This window comes from Narcine bancroftii, chromosome 3 (genome assembly GCF_036971445.1).
Source record: "Narcine bancroftii isolate sNarBan1 chromosome 3, sNarBan1.hap1, whole genome shotgun sequence".
Classification (NCBI taxonomy): Eukaryota; Metazoa; Chordata; class Chondrichthyes; order Torpediniformes; family Narcinidae; genus Narcine; species Narcine bancroftii.
The window spans coordinates 1,447,492-1,466,783 of NC_091471.1; the positions used below are offsets into that span (position 1 = coordinate 1,447,492).

A 19,292-nucleotide genomic window follows, 5' to 3' on the forward strand; every position below is an offset into this window, starting at 1 on the left:
TGGACTTTAACATGGCCATCAGCAAGATTCCACGTAGTTGAAGATCAGATCTCATGGATCCGTGCTTAGCTGGACAAATGGATCCGGAATTGTTTTGATGGGAGGAGAGCAAGGGAGGTAAGGAAGGGCTGATCGGAGGTCAACTGTACTTTTGCATCGTTGTAAATGACTGCAGTGACCAGGTAGTTCATGTATTTAGTAAGTTTGTGTATTGCTAGTGTCTTGGACAGTGAAAGCTATCAGAGATTACAACTGGATCGAGATGAACTGAGAAGTGGATAGGGGATGGGCGATTAACTCAGACAAGTGGGAGGAAGGGCACGTCGGGGTTTACACCAGGGTAGGACTTACACAAGTATGCAGTAGGAACTCAGCAGGTCATATAACATCCATGGCAAGTAAAAGGGAACTAAAATTTCAGACCCAACTCTTAACCATATACAGCACAGAACAGGCCAGTTTGGCCCTACTAGTCCATGCCGGAACAAATCCCCACCCTCCTAGTCCCACTGACCAGCACCTGGTCCATACCCCTCCAATCCTCTCCCCTCCATGTAATTATCCAGTCTTTCCTTAAATGTAAATAACGTCCTTGCTTCAACCACCTCCGCCGGAAGCTTATTCCACATCCCAACCACCCTTTGCGTGAAGAAATTTCCCCTCATGTTCCCCTTATAATTTTCCCCCTGCAATCTCAAACCATGTCCTCTGGTTTGAATATCCCCCACTCTTAATTGAAAAAGCCTATCCACGTTGACTCTCTCAGTCCCTTTTAAAATCTTGAGCACCTCCATCAAATCCCCCCTCAATCTTTACGCTCCAGAGAAAAAAGCCCCAGTCTGCACAACCTTTCCCTGTAACTCAAACCTTGACATCCTGTCAACATTCTCGTGAACCTTCTCTGCACTCTCTCTATTTTGTTTATATCTTTCCTATAATTTCGTGACCAAAACTGTACACAGTACTCCAAATTTGGCCTCACCAATGCCTTGTACAATTTCATCATAACCTCCCTACTCTTGAATTCAATTCTCCGATTTATGAAGGCCAACATTCCAAATGCCTTCTTCACCACACCATCTACCTGAGTATCAGCCTTGAGGGTACTATTTACCACAACTCCTAAATCCCTTTGTTGCTCTGCACTCCTCAATTGTCTACCATTCAATGTATATGACCTATTTAGATTTGCCTTTCCAAAATGCAGCACCTCACATTTATCTGTATTAAATTCCATCAGCCATTTCTCAACCCACTCCTCTAGCTTTCCTATATCTCTTTATAAGCTACGGTAATCTTCCTCACTGTCCACAATACCACCAATCTTTGTATCATCTGCAAATTTACTTATCCAATTCACCACCCCTTCTTCCAGATCGTTTATATAACAAACAATAGTGGACCAGGACCGATCCCTGAGGAACTCCACTAGTCACCGGCCTCCAATTTGACAAACAATTTTCTACCAGTACTCTCTGACACCTCCCATCCAACCATTGATGAATCCATTTCATTACCTCCTTATTTATACCTAATGCCTCCACCTTTTTACCTAACCTCCTGTGGGAAACTTTGTCAAAAGCTTTACTAAAGTCTAAATAGACAACATCCACAGCCTTCCCTTCATCAATCTTTTTTGTAACCCTCTTGAAAAACTCTATAAACCGCCTCTCCTTTACTTCCCATGGATGTGTGACCTGCTGGGCTTCTCCAGCACCTCCTCAGTGGCCAGAAACAGCTTCTACTGTACTGTAAATAAATTTAAATTATTTAGCCAGCATACTTCCCTTCAACGTCCTCCCTTCACCTTGAACGCATGTCCTCTCTTTTGTGACCTTTGTGTTCTGGGGAAACTACACTCAACCAGAAGAGGAGCAGGAAGGTAAAAGCAAGCTTTTGAGGACAACAGTTTACCTGTAAGTCGTAAACTCCATTCAGGAAACAAACACGAGGATCCGAGAAGTTAAAAGCAGTATTACATCTGAGCCAGAGGTTGAGAGTGCAGGAAGAGCAGGCAGAGACCCAGGACGTGTTGAAGAATGCAAGCATGCAAGAAACATCAAATTCGACAGGGAGTTCGTGGGTACGTGCAGGGCAGGGGAAGGCCAGGCAGGACCGAGGGAACCATTACAGAAAGCCAGGACATACCTTTGCGGGAGACAAGGATCGAGGCACAAACCGTGTGTGGGGTCACGGAAAGAAAACGTCTTTAATGAGAGAGATGGCTCCAGGGATATCACTGAAACTGATCAAAAACTGAAAGACCTGCAAAGCGTAGATGTGGAGAGGATTTCCCTACGATGGGGGGAGTCTGGAACCAGAGGGCACACCCTCAGAATACAAACGTCCTTTCGGAGGAAAGAGATTTCTTTTGCCAGAGGGAGGGGATTTGACACAGACGGCTGTGGGAGGCTAAGTCACTGGGGCACTAGGGATATTTAAGGCAGAGATTCTTGATCAGAAAGAGAATTAAGTGTTACAGGGAGAAGGCAGGAAGATGAGGATAAAAATGAAAGATGTGGGCTGAATGCCCTCATTCTGTTTCTATGTCTTAATTATGATGTTGGTGGTTTATTAGGCCCAGGTGAGACCTCACGTGGAGAATGTGAGCAGTTTTGGGCTGACGTTGGAGAGGGTTCAGAGGAGGTTCACGAGGATGATTCCGGGAATGAAAGGGTTATCATATGAGCAGCTTTTGACGGCTCTTGGCCACACACGGTTTGGAATTTAGGAAAATGAGGGGGAATTTCAAATGTTGAAAGGTGTGGACAGAGTAGATGTAGAAAGGTTGTTTCCCATGGTGGGAGAGTCTAGGACAAGAGAGCACAATTTCAGGATTGAAGGGTGTCCACTTAGGACAAAGATGTGGAGGAATTTCTTCACAGGATGGTAAATCTGTGGAATTTGTTCCCACAGGTGGTTGTGGAGGTCGGGTCATTGGGTGTATTTAAGGCAAAGATTGACAAGTTCTTGGTTAGCCAGGGCATCAAAGGTTATGGAGAGAAGGTTGGGCAGTGGGGCTGAGTGGGGAAAATGGATCAGCTCATGATTAAATGGTGGGGCAGATTCGATGAGCTGAATGGTCTATTTCTGCTCCTATGGACAATGAATGCAAGGTCACAGAGACTCTGGAAATGGTGCTGTGAAGGGAATGGATGGAGGCAAATGCAACCTCTCCAAGTTCTGCCATGTGTCCCCAACCTTCCCTCACTCCACACCCTCTCATTACTGGTGACCCCCTACCCTTTCCTCATTACTGGTGACCCCTGCCCCAACAATTTCGCATCCTCTCCCTGTACCTGCCCTGCTGCCCAGTTCCTTCTCTCCCCTGGTGAAGTGGCTCCATCTGTCCCTCATGTCCTGACCACCACGGAAAGCAGGAGGTGCCCCATGGAAGGGCGGACACTCAGGTCTTGTCTTGGCCAGAGTTTGGAACTGTGATGGGTGGGTGTGGGAGAATCCAGAACCTGGGATAGGTGTGCAGATAGAGCTGGAGGGCAGTGAAGCAGTCCATGATGTGAATGGGGGACATGGGCATGGGGAGGGTTGGGTGTGAAATCTCTGGTGGGCCAGGGTCCTGAGAACCTGCAGGTATGGTGCCTCCTGCCACAACTGCAAAAGCCTCACTCTGCACCATACTGCTGTCCATTGAGGGTCTGCTCCGCAAGCCAACCCCCTCTATCACTGTCCTCTCCCACAAAGGTTCTCCCACTCTCCTCCATCACCCCACTGAGGGATTGCTCCGCAAACCCACCCACCTCTGTCACCCTCCAGTCCAATCGAGGGTCTGCACCATATGCCTACACCCCTCTGTCACCCTCCTGTTCACTGAGGGCCCCCACCGAGGATCTGTCCCGTCAAGGGTGTCTCCCCATTCCCACTCTCACCCTCCTGTCCCCTGAGGGTCTGCCCCACAAAATATCCCTCTCTGTTACCCTCCTGCAATCTGTTCCCGAACTGCATGTGGACCATCACCCAAGCTGACCATGGAAATATGTGGCGGGCTCACCAGTGACTCACAGACACAATGTCCCCAACATATGAGTCGGCATTGTACCCTGGAACCATCCAAGGCCAGAGATACTGCTCCACCTATAAGCGAGAGCTGCTACAGTGGGCCACATGCTGCCCAGGAACCATCCACTGAAGAAGTGAGAGATACAGATGGACAATCTGATGCACACATAAAAGATGGGAAGCCACACCGAGGCACAAGTCCATGGTACCCTCACCCTGACCAGCATTGCAGTGAGATCATCCGCTGCCAAAACCCTTCCACGTTCATTACAAGTCACACTGACACAGGGGTCGCTGCATAGTCGGGGATGGGGTGTGATACACACCGACACAGGGGTCACTGCAGTCGGGGATGGGGTGTGATACACACTGACACAGGGGTCACTGCACAGTCAGGGATGGGGTGTGATACACACTGACTCAGGGGTCACTGTACAGTCAGAGATGGGGTGTGATACACATTGACTCAGGGGTCACTGCAGTCAGGAAGGAGTGTGATACACACCGACACAGGGGTCACTGCGGTCAGGGAGGGGTGTGATACACACTGACACAGGGGTCACTGCAGTCAGCGATGGGGTGTGATACACACTGACACAGGGGTCACTGCACAGTCAGGGATGGGGTGTTATATACACTGACACAGGGGTCACTGCAGTCAGCGATGGGGTGTGATACACACTGACACAGGGGTCACTACACAGTCAGGGATGGGGTGTTATATACACCGACACAGGGGTCACTGCACAGTCGGGGATGGGGTGTGATACACACTGATACAGGGGTCACTGCACAGTCGGGGATGAGGTGTGATACACACTGAAAAAGGGGTCACAGCACGGTCAGGGATGAGGTGTGATACACACTGACACAGGGGTCACTGCAGTCAGGGAGGGGTGTGATACACACCGACACAGGGGTCCCTGCAGTCAGGGTGGGGTGTGATACACACCAACACAGGGTCACTGCACAGTCAGGGATGGGGTGTTATATACACCAACACAGGGTTCACTGCATAGTCGGGGATGGGGTGTGATACACAGTGACACAGGGGTCATTGCAGAGTTGGGGATGGAGTGTGATACACACTGACACAGGGGTTACTGCAGTCAGAGATGGGGTGTAACACACACTGACATCAGAGTCTTTATACAGGCAGTGATGGGGTGTGATGCACACTAAGTGCGGTCTGTATACAGGAAAATTTGGGGTATAATACACACTGACAGTGGGGTCTGAATATAGGCAATAATGAGGTGAGATACACAATCACATTGGGGTCTGTGTACATGCAGCGGTGGGTTGTGATACTATTTACAGTGGGTTTGTATGCAGGCAATAATAAGGTGTGATACACAAACACATCGGGGTGTGTGTACATGCAGCAGTGGGGTGTGATACACACATTGAAAGCAGGGTCTGTATGCAGGCAGTGATAGGGTGTGATATACACTGACAGTGGGGTCTGTATACAGGCAGTGATGGGGTGTGATACCCACTGACAGTGGGGACTATGTACAGTGATGGGCTGTGATGCCCTGACAGTGGGGTCTATGTACAGGCAGTGATGGGGTGTGATATACACTGACAGTGGGGTCTATGTACAGGCAGTGATGGGGTGTGATACCCACTGACAGTGGGGTCTGTATACAGGCAGTGATGGGGTGTGATACCCACTGACAGTGGGGTCTGTGTACAGGCAGTGATGGGGTGTGATACACACTGACAGTGGGGACTATGTACAGTGATGGGATGTGAGGCCCTGACAGTGGGGTCTATGTACAGGCAGTGATGGGGTGTGATACACACTGACAGTGGGGTCTGTGTATAGGCAGTGATGGGGTGTGATATACACTGACAGTGGGGTCTGTATACAGGCAGTGATGGGGTGTGATATACACTGACAGTGGGGTCTGTATACAGGCAGTGATGGGGTGTGATACCCACTGACAGTGGGGACTATGTACAGTGATGGGATGTGAGGCCCTGACAGTGGGGTCTATGTACAGGCAGTGATGGGGTGTGATACACACTGACAGTGGGGTCTATGTACAGGCAGTGATGGGGTGTGATACCCACTGACAGTGGGGTCTGTGTTCAGGCAGTGATGGGGTGTGATACCCACTGACAGTGGGGTCTGTGTACAGGCAGTGATGGGGTGTGATACACACTGACAGTGGGGACTATGTACAGTGATGGGATGTGAGGCGCTGTCAGTGGGGTCTATGTACAGGCATTGATGGGGTGTGATATACACTGACAGTGGGGTCTGTATACAGGCAGTGATGGGGTGTTATACCCACTGACAGTGGGGTCTGTATACAGGCAGTGATGGGGTGTGATACCCACTGACAGTGGGGTCTGTGTACAGGCAGTGATGGGGTGTTATATACACTGACAGTGGGGTCTGTATACAGGCAGTGATGGGGTGTGATACCCACTGACAGTGGGGTCTGTATACAGGCAGTGATGGGGTGTGATACACACTGACAGTGGGGACTATGTACAGTGATGGGATGTGAGGCCCTGACAGTGGGGTCTATGTACAGGCAGTGATGGGGTGTGATACACACTGACAGCAGGGTCTGTATACAGGCAGTGATGGGGTGTGATACCCACTGACAGTGGGGTCTGTGTACAGGCAGTGATGGGGTGTGATACCCACTGACAGTGGGGACTATGTACAGTGATGGGATGTGAGGCCCTGACAGTGGGGTCTATGTACAGGCAGTGATGGGGTGTGATACACACTGACAGCAGGGTCTGTATACAGGCAGTGATGGGGTGTGATACCCACTGACAGTGGGGTCTGTATACAGGCAGTGATGGGGTGTGATACACACTGACAGCAGGGTCTGTATACAGGCAGTGATGGGGTGTTATACCCACTGACAGTGGGGTCTGTATACAGGCAGTGATGGGGTGTGATACCCACTGACAGTGGGGTCTGTGTACAGGCAGTGATGGGGTGTGATATACACTGACAGTGGGGTCTGTATACAGGCAGTGATGGGGTGTGATACCCACTGACAGTGGGGACTATGTACAGTGATGGGATGTGAGGCCCTGACAGTGGGGTCTATGTACAGGCAGTGATGGGGTGTGATATACACTGACAGTGGGGTCTATGTACAGGCAGTGATGGGGTGTGATACCCACTGACAGTGGGGTCTGTGTACAGGCAGTGATGGGGTGTGATACCCACTGACAGTGGGGTCTGTATACAGGCAGTGATGGGGTGTGATACACACTGACAGTGGGGTCTATGTACAGGCAGTGATGGGGTGTGATACCCACTGACAGTGGGGTCTGTGTTCAGGCAGTGATGGGGTGTGATACCCACTGACAGTGGGGTCTGTGTACAGGCAGTGATGGGGTGTGATACCCACTGACAGTGGGGTCTATGTACAGGCAGTGATGGGGTGTGATACCCACTGACAGTGGGGTCTGTGTTCAGGCAGTGATGGGGTGTGATACCCACTGACAGTGGGGTCTGTGTACAGGCAGTGATGGGGTGTGATACCCATTGACAGTGGGGACTATGTACAGTGATGGGATGTGAGGCCCTGACAGTGGGGTCTATGTACAGGCAGTGATGGGGTGTGATACCCACTGACAGTGGGGTCTGTATACAGGCAGTGATGGGGTGTGATACCCACTGACAGTGGGGTCTGTATACAGGCAGTGATGGGGTGTGATACCCACTGACAGTGGGGTCTGTGTATAGGCAGTGATGGGGTGTGATACACACTGACAGTGGGGACTATGTACAGTGATGGGATGTGAGGCCCTGACAGTGGGGTCTATGTACAGGCTGTGATGGGATGTGATACAAACTGACAGTGGGGTCTGTGTACAAGCAGTGATGGGGTGTGATACACACTGACATTGGGGTCTATGCATAGGCAGTGATGGGATGTGAGATCCTGACAGTGGGGTCTGCGTACAGTGATGGGGAGTGATACACACTGACAGTGGGGTCTGTGTACAGGCAGTGATGGGTGTGATACACTGACAGTGGGGTCTACAGGCAGTGATGGGGTGCGATACACATGCCCAGCGATCCTCTCATGCAGACAGTGACCAAGCGAGAGGGACCAACATGCGCCACCTTTTTTGACTTTGCTCCGCGCTGCGTGAATGGAACGGTACAGGTTAGAGATTAACTTGGTAGCTGTTAATCAGCAAGTCCTTCCCGCAGAGATGTTGAGGGTCAGAGTGTGAGGGAACCAGGATGGATCCTCCCCCTGAACACCAGAGTCCTGGACTGTTTGTCTGCAGTGAACTGGGGCAGTGACGATGTCGCAGAGCTCTGGGCCGGACATGAGCAGTGTTTCTGGGCCTGCTTTTCCTTCCTCGCCCTGAGCTGCCTAGCTCTGCAACTGCAGTCAAGCAGCTTGGTGGGGCTGCTGTAAGCTGTGGGCCGACGACAGGCTAGCACACCAGACTCTGCCCCAGGGAGACAGCAAAGCTGTGTGCGGGTGCTATGATCAACAAGTCTCGCTACCAGCTAATGCCCACAGGTAGGCAGTGAGCGTGTGTTGATCTGCTCTCTGAGCTGGTGGTGTGGCTCATGCCCCAGCTTCCTGTCGTTAGCCTGATCACTCAGGCTGGTGGCCAGAGGTTTAACCAGTAGTCCCAACTACCTGGCAATACCAGCATCGATGACTATGATCCCCGCAATGATGTACAAACCAGCTCTGGAAGGGACTATATTGTCTGAGAATTGGCCTAGATGGTACTTACCAGCTTGCTGCTCTTTGGGGTGTCAGTGACCTCTGCAAAAAAGAACAGAGACAGGTAACCATCACAATTCACCAACAAAATATGACAGGACTCCGGCAGGGGCCCCAGTGTTAGCTCCGACCGGCAAGGGCCTGGTGTTTACACTGACCGGCAATGATCCGGTTTTTATCATGACTGACAGGGGTCCGGTGTTTACCCTGAACAGATCTTGTGTTTTTACCGTGACAGGAGGATCCGGCATCGACTCCCGACTGGCAGGATCCAGCATTTACTGTAACCGGTCTGGTGTGTACTGTGATTGACAGGATCTGATTACTGTGACCGGCAGGGATCTGGAGTTTACCGTGATTGGCAGCAGAATCCAGTGCTTACTGTGACCGGCAGGGGTCTGGAGTTTACCGTGATTGCCAGAATCCAGTGCTTACTGTGACCGGCAGGGGTCTGGAGTTTACCGTGATTGCCAGAATCCAGTGCTTACTGTGACCGGCAGGGGTCTGGAGTTTACCGTGATTGCCAGAATCCAGTGCTTACTGTGACCGGCAGGGGTCTGGAGTTTACCGTGATTGCCAGAGTCCAGTGCTTACTGTGACCGGCAGGGGTCTGGAGTTTACCGTGATTGCCAGAATCCAGTGCTTACTGTGACCAGCAGGGGTCTGGAGTTTACTGTGATTGGCAGAATCCAGTGCTTACTGTGACCGGCAGGGGTCTGGAGTTTACCGTGATTGCCAGAATCCAGTGCTTACTGTGACCGGCAGGGGTCTGGAGTTTACCGTGATTGCCAGAATCCAGTGCTTACTGTGACAGGCAGGGGTCTGGAGTTTACCGTGATTGGCAGAATCCAGTGCTTCCTGTGACCGGCAGGGGTCTGGAGTTTACCGTGATTGGCAGAATCCAGTGCTTACTGTGACCGGCAGGGGTCTGGTATCACTGTAACCAGCAGGGGGCCAGCGTTTATCATGACTGTCAGGGACCGGCGTTTTTGTGACCAGCAGGGGCTGACATTTACCTTGACCGGCAGGGGACCAGGGACTCTAAGTCAAACACATGGCCAGCGTGGGAGGGGATTATAACTTCCTGAATATGGATTGAGAAAGGTTTAAACAGAATGGATTTTGTTAAATGTGTCCAGGAACCTTTCCACCAGCAATGTGTAGATCGTCCCACACAGGAGAGGGCAACATTAATGCAGTCTTGGGAAAATGGGAAGGGCAAATGGATGAAATGGTTTGGGGCTACTGATTTAACATTGTTATGGAGAGGGACAGGGTGGGACAACAAGTTAAAATTCAGAATTGGGCAAGGCTAACTTTGAAGGTACAAGACAAGAACTAGCTTATTCACTGGGACAGGATGTTTGAGGGAAGAGGAACATGAGGAAAATGGGCTGTTATTAAAAGTGTTCACGACACACATGTTCCTGTTCAAGTGAAGGGTCAAACACGCCAGCGTGGGGAAGATTGGATAACAAGACAAGAACTAGCTTGTTCACTGGGACAGGATGTTTGAGGGAAGAGGAACATGAGGAAAATGGGCTGTTATTAAAAGTGTTCACGACACACATGTTCCTGTTCAAGTGAAGGGTCAAACATGCCAGCGTGGGGAAGATTGGATAACGAGGAAAGGAGGTACTGGGGCAGGAACAAGCAGCTGGAATCGAGTGAACTCATCGAGGAGTTTCGGGAACTGAGGAACAAGCTAGATAAGGAAATCTGGAGGGCAAAAATGGGGGGCAGGAGATGGTGCTGGCAGATAACACCAAGGATAATGCTGTGAGATTTTATGTACATAAAGGGGAAAGGGGGACCAGACAAAAAAAAAGGACTTCTCTGAAGTCAATGGGGTGAGCTGTGTGTGGAGCCACAGGAGATGGGAAAGGTCCTCAACAAGTATGTCTCCTCCGGAGAAGGGCACGAGGACCAGGGTCAGTCGATGGTAGTGTCTTGAGAAAGCAGAGGGTGGTGGTGGAAGGGTGTTTTAAGACTGGAGGCCTGTGACTAGTGGTGTGCCACAGGGTTCAGTACTGGGACCATTGATATCAATGATTTAGATCAAAAGATATGACATGATTAGCAAGTTGCAGACGATGTGCAACTTGAGAGTGAAGACGGTTGCAAATGACTGCAGAGGATTTTGATTGGTTTTGCAGGTGGACAGGGGAATGATTGATGGAATTTATTTTAATAGAGATCTTATAGAAACATTCATATGAAAGGGAGATAAGATAGAAGCAGGAACATTGTTTTCACTGGTAGGTGAAACCAGAACTAGGGGACACAACCTCAAGATTCAAGAGTAGATTTAAGTCAGAGATGAGGAAAAACTGTTTTGCCCAGAGAGTAGAGAATCTACTGCCCAGGGAAGTGAATGAGGCTACTTCATTAAACATATTTAAGGTTCAGTTAGATAGATTTTTATATTAAAAAATGAATTAAAGGACATGGGAAAAAGGCAGGTGGGTGGAGTTGATCGTATTGAATGGAGGAGCAAGCTTGATTGACTGAATGGCCTACGGCTGCTCCTATTTCTTATGTTCTAGTCTGTGCCAAATTATTATTCTGCCTAGTCCCACTGACTGCACCCAGTCCATCGCCCTCCATATCCCTCCGTCCATGCACCTGTCCAAATTCTTCTTAAATGTTAAAATTGAGCCCACATTCAGCTGGCAGCTCGTTCCACACCCCCACCACTGAGTGAAGAAGTTCCCCCTAAACTTTTCATCTTTCACCCTAAACCCATCTCGTTTGTATCTCACCTACCTTCAGTACAAAAAGCCTGCTTGTATTTATTCTGTCTGTCCCCCTCATAATTTTAAATACCTCGATCAAATCTCCCCTCAGTCTTCTACACTGCAAGGAATAAATTCCTAACCAGTTTAACCTTTCCCTGTAACTCAGTTCCTGAAGTCCGAGCAATATCGTAGTAAATCTTCTTTGCACTCTTTCCATCTTATTGATATCTTTCCTGTAGTTCAGAGACCAAAACTGCACACGATCCTCTCAATTTGGCCTCACCAATGTCTTGTACAACTTCACCATTACTGGCAAACTTCTGTACTCTATATTTTAATTTATGAAGGGCAAGATGCCAAAAGCTCCTGTCCACCTGTGACACCACTTTCAGGAAACTATGTATCCATATTCCCAGATTCCTCTGTTCTACCGCACCCCTCAGTGCCCGACCATTCACCGTGTACGTCCTTTCTTGGTTTGTCCTTCCAAAATGCAACACCTCACCCTTGTCTGCATTAAATTCCATCTGCCATTTTTCAGCCCATTTTTCCAGCTGGTCCAGATCCCTCTGCAAGCTTTGAAAACCTTCCTCACTGTCCACAATGTCTCCAATCTTACTGCCATCTGCAAACTTGCTGATCCAATTTACCACGTTATCATCCAGATCATTGATATAGATGACAAACAACAATGGTCCCAGCACCGATCCTTGAGACACCTCACTCGTCACAGGCCTCCAAACTGAGAAGCATCATCCACCACTACTCTCTGGCTTCTCCCATTAAGCCATTGTCGAATCCAGTTCACTATCTCACCATGAATACCCAACACCTAAACCTTCCTGACTAACCTCCCATGTGGGACCTTGTCAAAGGCCTTCCTAAAGTCCACAGAGACAATATCCACAGCCTTACCTTTGTCAACCATCCTCGAAAAATTCTATAAGATTGGTTAAACATGATCTACCCCACACAAAGCCATGTTGACCATCCCTAATCAGTCCCTGGCTATCCAAGTAATTGTATATCTGATGTCTTTGGACACTCTCCAATAATTGAACTACGACTGACATCAGGTTCACCAGCCTATCACTTCCAGGGTTACTTTTGGAGCCTTTTTTAAAGAAATGGAATAATATGCTTGTATTCTGAGAGTGTGCCCTCAGGTTCCAGACTTCCCCACTGTAGGGAACATCCTTTCCACATCCACTCTAATTCAGGCCTTTCGGTATTCGATAGATTTCAACGAGATCCCCCCTCATTCTTCTAAACCCCAATGTGTCCAGTCCCAGAGCCTCATATGAAAACCCTTTTACTCCCGGGATCATCCTTGTAAACTGCCTCTGGATCTTGGGAGTGATCCTGGACGTCAGCATGTCCTTCCTTCGATATGGAGTTCAAAACTGCTCACAATCTTCCCAGTGTGAACTGATGAATGCCCTATAAAACCTCAACACCACGCCCTGCTTTTACATTCTATCCCCCTCTAAATGAACCCCAGCATTGCATTTGCCTTCATTACCACCAACTCCAGCTGCAAGTTGACCTTCAGGGAGACTTACATGAGGACTCCCAAGTCCCTCTAATCTCTGAACTCATTGCCCATTTAGAAAACCGTCTACATCTGTATCCATTCCACCACAGTGAATGATCATACACTTCTCTACACTGTGCTCCATCTGCCATTTCCTTGCCCAAACTCCCAACCTGCCCAGTTCCTTCTGTAGACTCAGTGCTTCATCAACACTACCTGCTGCTCCTCCCATCTTTGTATCATCCGCAAACCTGGCCACAAAGCCATCCAATCCATCTTCCAGAATGTGAAAGGAGGCAGCCACAGCACTGAGCCCTGTGGAACACCACTGGTTACTGGCTGCCAACCAGAAAAGGTCCCCCTCTGCCTGCTGCCAGTCAATCTTCAAGTTCAAAGTTCAGATTTATTGTCAGAGTACATAAATGCCATCACATATATCCCTGAGATTCTTTTTCCTGCTGGCCAGGCAGAATCACCATTTATTGGGAGTGCAAATAACTACACTCAAGAAAAGATGCGTATTCAAGAGAGTAATGTAAACAAAGAACTATAGAGTGTGCAAATACAGAAAAAAACAGTAATAAATAGCGTGCAAAGTCAGAGTCCTTCAACGAGTCCCTGAGTGAGTTTGTCGTTGACGGGTCTGATGGTGGAGGGGGAGCAGCTGTTCCTGAACCTGCTGGTGGGAGTCCTGTGGCCCCGACCCCTCTTTCCTGATGGCAGCAGTGAGAACAGAGCGTGTGCTGGGTGGGGTGGGTCTTTGATGATCGCTGCTGCTCTCCGACGGCAGCGTTCCCCGTCCATGTCCTCGATGGTGGGGAGGGTTTTCTCATGATGCCCTGGACTGTGTCCACTACATATGGGGGGCTTTTATGCTCAGGGGTTATTGGTGTCCCTATACCAATCCGTGATGCAGCCGGTCAGCACACTTTCCACCACACATCTGTACAAATTTGCCAGGGTTTCTGGTGTCACACCAAACCTCTGCAATCTCCTGAGGAAGTAGAGGTGCTGACGTGCTTTTTTCACGGTGCCATTGGTGTGTTGGGTCCAGGAAAGATCCTCCAAGATAGTGACTCCTAAAAACATAAATCTGCTCCCCTTCTGATCGCCCAATGATCATTGGATTGTGCACCTCTGGTTTTCCTTTCTGAAGTCAACAATCAGCTCCTTAATTTTGGTGACATTGGAGTGAGAGGTTATTGTTCGTGCAACATTCAGTCAAGTTTTCAGTATCCATTCTGTATCCTGACTCAACGTCCCTTTTATACTATTGTGGTATCGTCAGCAAATTTGTAAATGGTGTTGTCATTTATCAAGCCACATAGTCATAGGTGTAGAGCAGGGGGCTAAGAACAGCCCTGGTGGTGGTCAGGTACTGATGGAGATAGTGGGGGAGATGTTCTTGCCAATCCACATTGATCAGGGTCTGGAGATGAGGAAATCCAGGATCCAATGAAGCTATCCACATTGGTATCTTTCCCGTAATACCACGGGCTCTCACCATGCTGAGCAACCTCATGTGTGGGACCTTGTCAAAGGCTGTATGAAAATCTAGGTAAACCACATCCACTGACTCACCTTTATCCGTCCTTACTGTGATTTCCTCTGAGAATTCCAACAGGTTTGTGTGGCAAAATCTCTCCTTCAGGAAACCATGCTGACTTCGACCGATTTTACCGTCCGTCTCCAAGGACACAGAAACCTCATCCTTAGTGATAGATTCTAACATCTGACCAACCACCGAAGTCAGGCTGACTGGCCTACCACTTTCTGTCATTTGCAATTGTTCAATCCACTGGAACCATTTCAGAATCTAGTGATTCCTGAAAGGTCTCTTTCAAACTCCTGGGGTGCTATTAATCTGATCCAGGTGATTTATCCACCTTCAGCCCTTTCACCTTTTCACATCCTCTTCAACAACAGTGTAGAAACCCAGCAAGTCAATGTTTTTGGCCTGAGCCCTTCATCAAGGTCTGGGCTCTTCATTTAAGAAAGGATGTGCTGACTTTGGAGAGGGTTCAGAGGAGATTCACAAGGATGATTCCAGGAATGAAAAGGTTATCATGTGAGGAGCGTTTGACAACTCTTGGCCTGGACTTGTTGGGATTTAGGAAAATGAGGGGGGAATCTCATTGAAACATTTTGAATGTTGAAAGGTGGGGACAGAGTAAACGTAGAAAGGTTGTTTCCCACAGTGGAGGAGTCTAGGACAAGAGGGCACAACTTCAGGATTGAAGGGCGTCCACTTAGAACAGAGATGTGGAGGAATTTGTGGAATTTGTTGTCACAGGTGGTTGTGGAGGACGGGTCATTGGGCCTATTTAAGGCAGAGATTGCTAAGTTCTTGATTAGCCAGGGCATCAAAGGTTATGGGGAGAAGGCCGGGCAGTGGGGCTGAGTGGGAAAATGGGTCAGCTCATGATTAAATGGCAAGGCAGACTCAATGGGCTGAATGGCCTGTTTCTGCTCCTATGTGTTATGGTATGAGCAAAAAGCAGGCAGGTGAATAAATGATTGGGGAGGGGCAGGGAGATTGGTAAATACAGGCTCAATTTTGACATTTAAGAAGAATGTGGACAGGTACATGGACAGAAAGGGTATAGAGGGATAAGGAATGGTGCAGGCAAAAAAAATAGTTGGGCACAGACTAGAAGGGCTGAATACCCAGGGTGGATAATTCCAGTGTGAGAGGGTGTAGGTTAAAGGTGGGAGGACACAGGTTTAGAAGGTACCCGAGAGGAAGTTTGTTTCACTCAGGAGGTGAGTCGTATCTGGATCGGGCTGCCAGAGGAAACCGTACAACGGGCATCGGTCAGGAGGAGCCGAACAAGAAATTCTTCAGATGCTAGGGCCGAGTGCAAACACAGAACTTGCTGAAGAAACTGAGCAGGACACAGTGTTCACAGAAAATGAAAGGCCAACAATGTTTCGGGCCTCAGCCCTTCATTGGGAATACAAAGGTAGGGTGGGGGATGGAGGAGAAAGGAGGGAGAGAGGGGCAAGGGGAGGACAAGAGGAGGGAGGGAGGGGCAAGGGGGAGGAAGAGAGGAGGGAGGGAGGGGCAAGGGGAGGAGGGAAGGAGGGAGGGGCAAGGGGAGGAGGAGGGAAGGAGGGAGGGGTGAGAATGGTGTGTGGAATTTAAATGGTTGGGGACTGGGATGCAGAGACAAAGCAATCTCCCACTCTGCGTCCAGTCTCACTGAAGTAGAGGAGACCACAGCGGGAGCCACTGGATGCAGTCACAGGTGGAATGTTGCTTCACTTGGAAGGACTGTTTGAGGCCCCGAATGGTGGAGAGGAAGGAGGTGTGGGCTCATGCAGTCCCTTGATTGCAGTCATGTGTCTTTGTACCGAGCAGGTGATTGGTGGGAAGAGATGAGTGGAAGAGGTTGTCCCGGAAGGAGCGAAGAGGGAAAGGGAGGACAAATGTATCTGGTGATGGGATCCCATCTTAGATGGCAGAAATTGCGGATAAAAAGATGCGGGATAACACCATCCAATACAAATTTCCACGCAGTGGGGGAGTCAGCCGCCCTGCCACACAGCACCAGCACACCATTCATCAGCCACAAGATGCACTGCAGTCTCACCCAGGGTGAGCCAACAGCACCCCTCCAGCCCACCACCTCCACCACCAAGGACATTGCCACATGCAGGAGAATACTGATACCATCCAGACCACAGCTCCATCAGTACTTGGCCCACAACATGATCACCCTCTCCCACAGCACCGTCAAACAGACAGATGTTTGGGCCACAAGCCTCCAGGGACTTTCTGCTTCAAGTGCACCCTCCACCACCCCACCCAGAGTCGCCCGTCCTCACACTCCCCAATCACCCTACCCCCACCATCCCTAGCCCCCTCTCCCCCACCCTCCCCACTTGACCCCACCCTCCCCAGTTCCCCCTCCCCCACCCTCCATGGTCCCATCCTCCCCAGTTGCCCCACCTCCACCCTCCCTCCCTCCTCCACCTTCCCCAGTTCCTTCTACCCCACCCTCCATGGAGTCCCATCCTCCCCAGAGTTTCTCCTCCTCCACCCCCAGTGTCCTCTCTCCCCTACCCTCCCCACTCATCACTTCCCCATTCGCTCACTCCCCCACTCTCCCCAGACCCCACAACCCTGCTTCCTGTGGGGACTGGGTACAGAAGATGAGGAAACCATTCTGACTGGGACCGACCGCGGGGAGGGAATGCCCACCTCGCCTGGGCACCTTGGAGGCTGCAGCTTCCTGCGGCGTATCGGGGGATGTGGTGTCTCCTCCATCTTCCACAAGCTGGATCTGGGGGGGGGGTGGAGGGAGAAAAGGGAAACATCAGACATACACCCTGACCCATGCACAGGACCAACTGTCGTGGGGAGGGAAGGGGAGAGAGATCCCCCATTATAGGGTGGAGTGGAAACGAGATCACCCGTAAAAGGGGTGGGGGGGTTATTGCCCATCACCCCTGTCCTCCACACCCCTCCCATGCCCTTCCTCCATGCCCCCACAGCTACCCCCGCCCCTCATGGTGACAGCTCCCACACCTGTCATACCAGGCATGTGTCAGATCTGGCATACCCATGCTGAAGTTGGTACCTGTGACTGCCGTACAAAGATGCCACGGTTGTCCTCACAGGTGAAGTAGCGCTTGCCTTGCACTGTGCCGTCATTTTTGCCCTTGGCATCATCCAGGATCACTCCAACCCACTTGCCGGAGGCAAACATTGTGGCTCCGACGTAGGCCACCGTGCCACGGTGCCCCTTGCCGATCACTTCCACTCGTGACCCCACCTTCAGGGGCCGACTGCCACCCCCTTCGCCACTCATCCTGCCACTGCTGGTATACACAGGCTGCAAACAAACCACAGAACAACAGTGTGGGCACAGGCAGGTATGGGCCGGACACTGTGCAGGAACGAGCAGTTGGGGGGGGGGCATCATGGCTCGCGGGGGGGGGGGTTAGGTCCCAGGGCAGGCAGAATGTGAGAAGAAATCGGAAGAGGCGGGGGAAACAACAGCCACAGGGAGAATATGCCCACTGTGGGATGGGCAATACTGAGGGGGTGTCACACCCTTGTCCTGTCCACCTGCCCTCGGACCGCAGCCCTCCACACCTCTCCCATTCATGTACCAAACTACTCCTCTTAGATGTCAAAATCAACATTGTACCCTCCGCATTCCTGGCAGGTCGTTCCACACTCTGCGTGAAGTTCCCTTCAAATATTTCCCCTTTTACCCTTAACCCATGTCCTCTGGTTTATATCTCACCCAACCTCAGTGGAAAAAGCTGACTACGTTTACTATATCTCAATTTTAAATACCTCTATCAAATCTCCCCTCAATCTTCTACACCCCAGGGAATAAAGTCCTAACCTGTTTAACCTTTCCCTGTAACTCAGTTCCTGAAGTCCGGGCAACACCCTAGTAAATCTTCTCTGGACTCTATCTTATTGATATCCTTCCTGTGGTTCGGTGACCAAAACTGCACACAATACTTCAAATTTGACCTCACCAAATCCCTTATACAACTTTACCACAACATCCTAGCTCATGTATTCAATACTTTGATTTATGAGGCCTATATGCCAAAAGCTCTCTTTACAACCCTGCCCACCTGTGATGCCACTTTCAGGGAATTATGAATCTGTATTCCCAGATCCCCCTGTTCTACCACACTCCTCAGTGTCCAACCATTCACTGTGTACGTCCTTTCTTGGATGGTCCTTCTAAACTGCAACACCACACCCTTGTCTGCATTAAATTCCATCGGCCATTTTTCTGCCCATTTTTCCAGCTGGTCCAGATCCCTCTGCAAACTTTGAAAACCTTCCTCACTGTCCACAACATCTCCAATCTTAGTGTCATCTGCAAACTTGCTGATCCAATTGACCACATTATCACCCAGAATGTACTTTATATAGCAAAGATAACAATACTTAAACATTTCGGGCTTGAGTCCTTCATCAAAATTATCAGCAGGTATCGGAACAAAAAGATAAGGTGGGGGAGCGTGGGTGGAGGAGCGTGGGTGGAGGAGCACAGTCCCAAAGGCAGAAGGTAATGGGTGAAGAAGGGAGAGAGGGCACGGCAGGAAGCGGGGGAAAGAAGGGAGGCTCGGTGAATGGAGAGGGAAAAAGGGCACTGTTGAGTTTCTCCAGCATTTGTTTTACATTAACACCTCTGTCAAGTTCCTCTCTTGAGGGAAAAAAGCCCCAGGCTCTCCTCAAAACTGAATCCCAGACAAATTTCCAATCGCATCCTTCCTGTGGTGTGGACACAG

At 50.0% G+C, this 19,292-nt stretch overlaps 1 protein-coding gene across 6 annotated transcripts in view; it reads right to left on the reverse strand.

Annotated features, from left to right (window-relative positions):
- LOC138756923 (dynactin subunit 1-like) overlaps window positions 1-19,292 on the reverse strand; it is a 145,952-nt gene that overhangs the window by 97,648 nt on the left and 29,012 nt on the right. For all 6 annotated transcript variants that reach the window (XM_069923345.1, XM_069923343.1, XM_069923342.1 and 3 more), the window contains exons 2-4: window positions 17,609-17,863; window positions 17,230-17,311; window positions 8,764-8,795 (exon numbers count right to left, since the gene is read on the reverse strand). In XM_069923345.1, coding sequence (XP_069779446.1) covers window positions 8,764-8,795; window positions 17,230-17,311; window positions 17,609-17,839 — 345 coding nt within the window. In that variant the 5' untranslated portion in view covers window positions 17,840-17,863. The remainder of the gene's footprint in view (window positions 1-8,763; window positions 8,796-17,229; window positions 17,312-17,608; window positions 17,864-19,292) is intronic.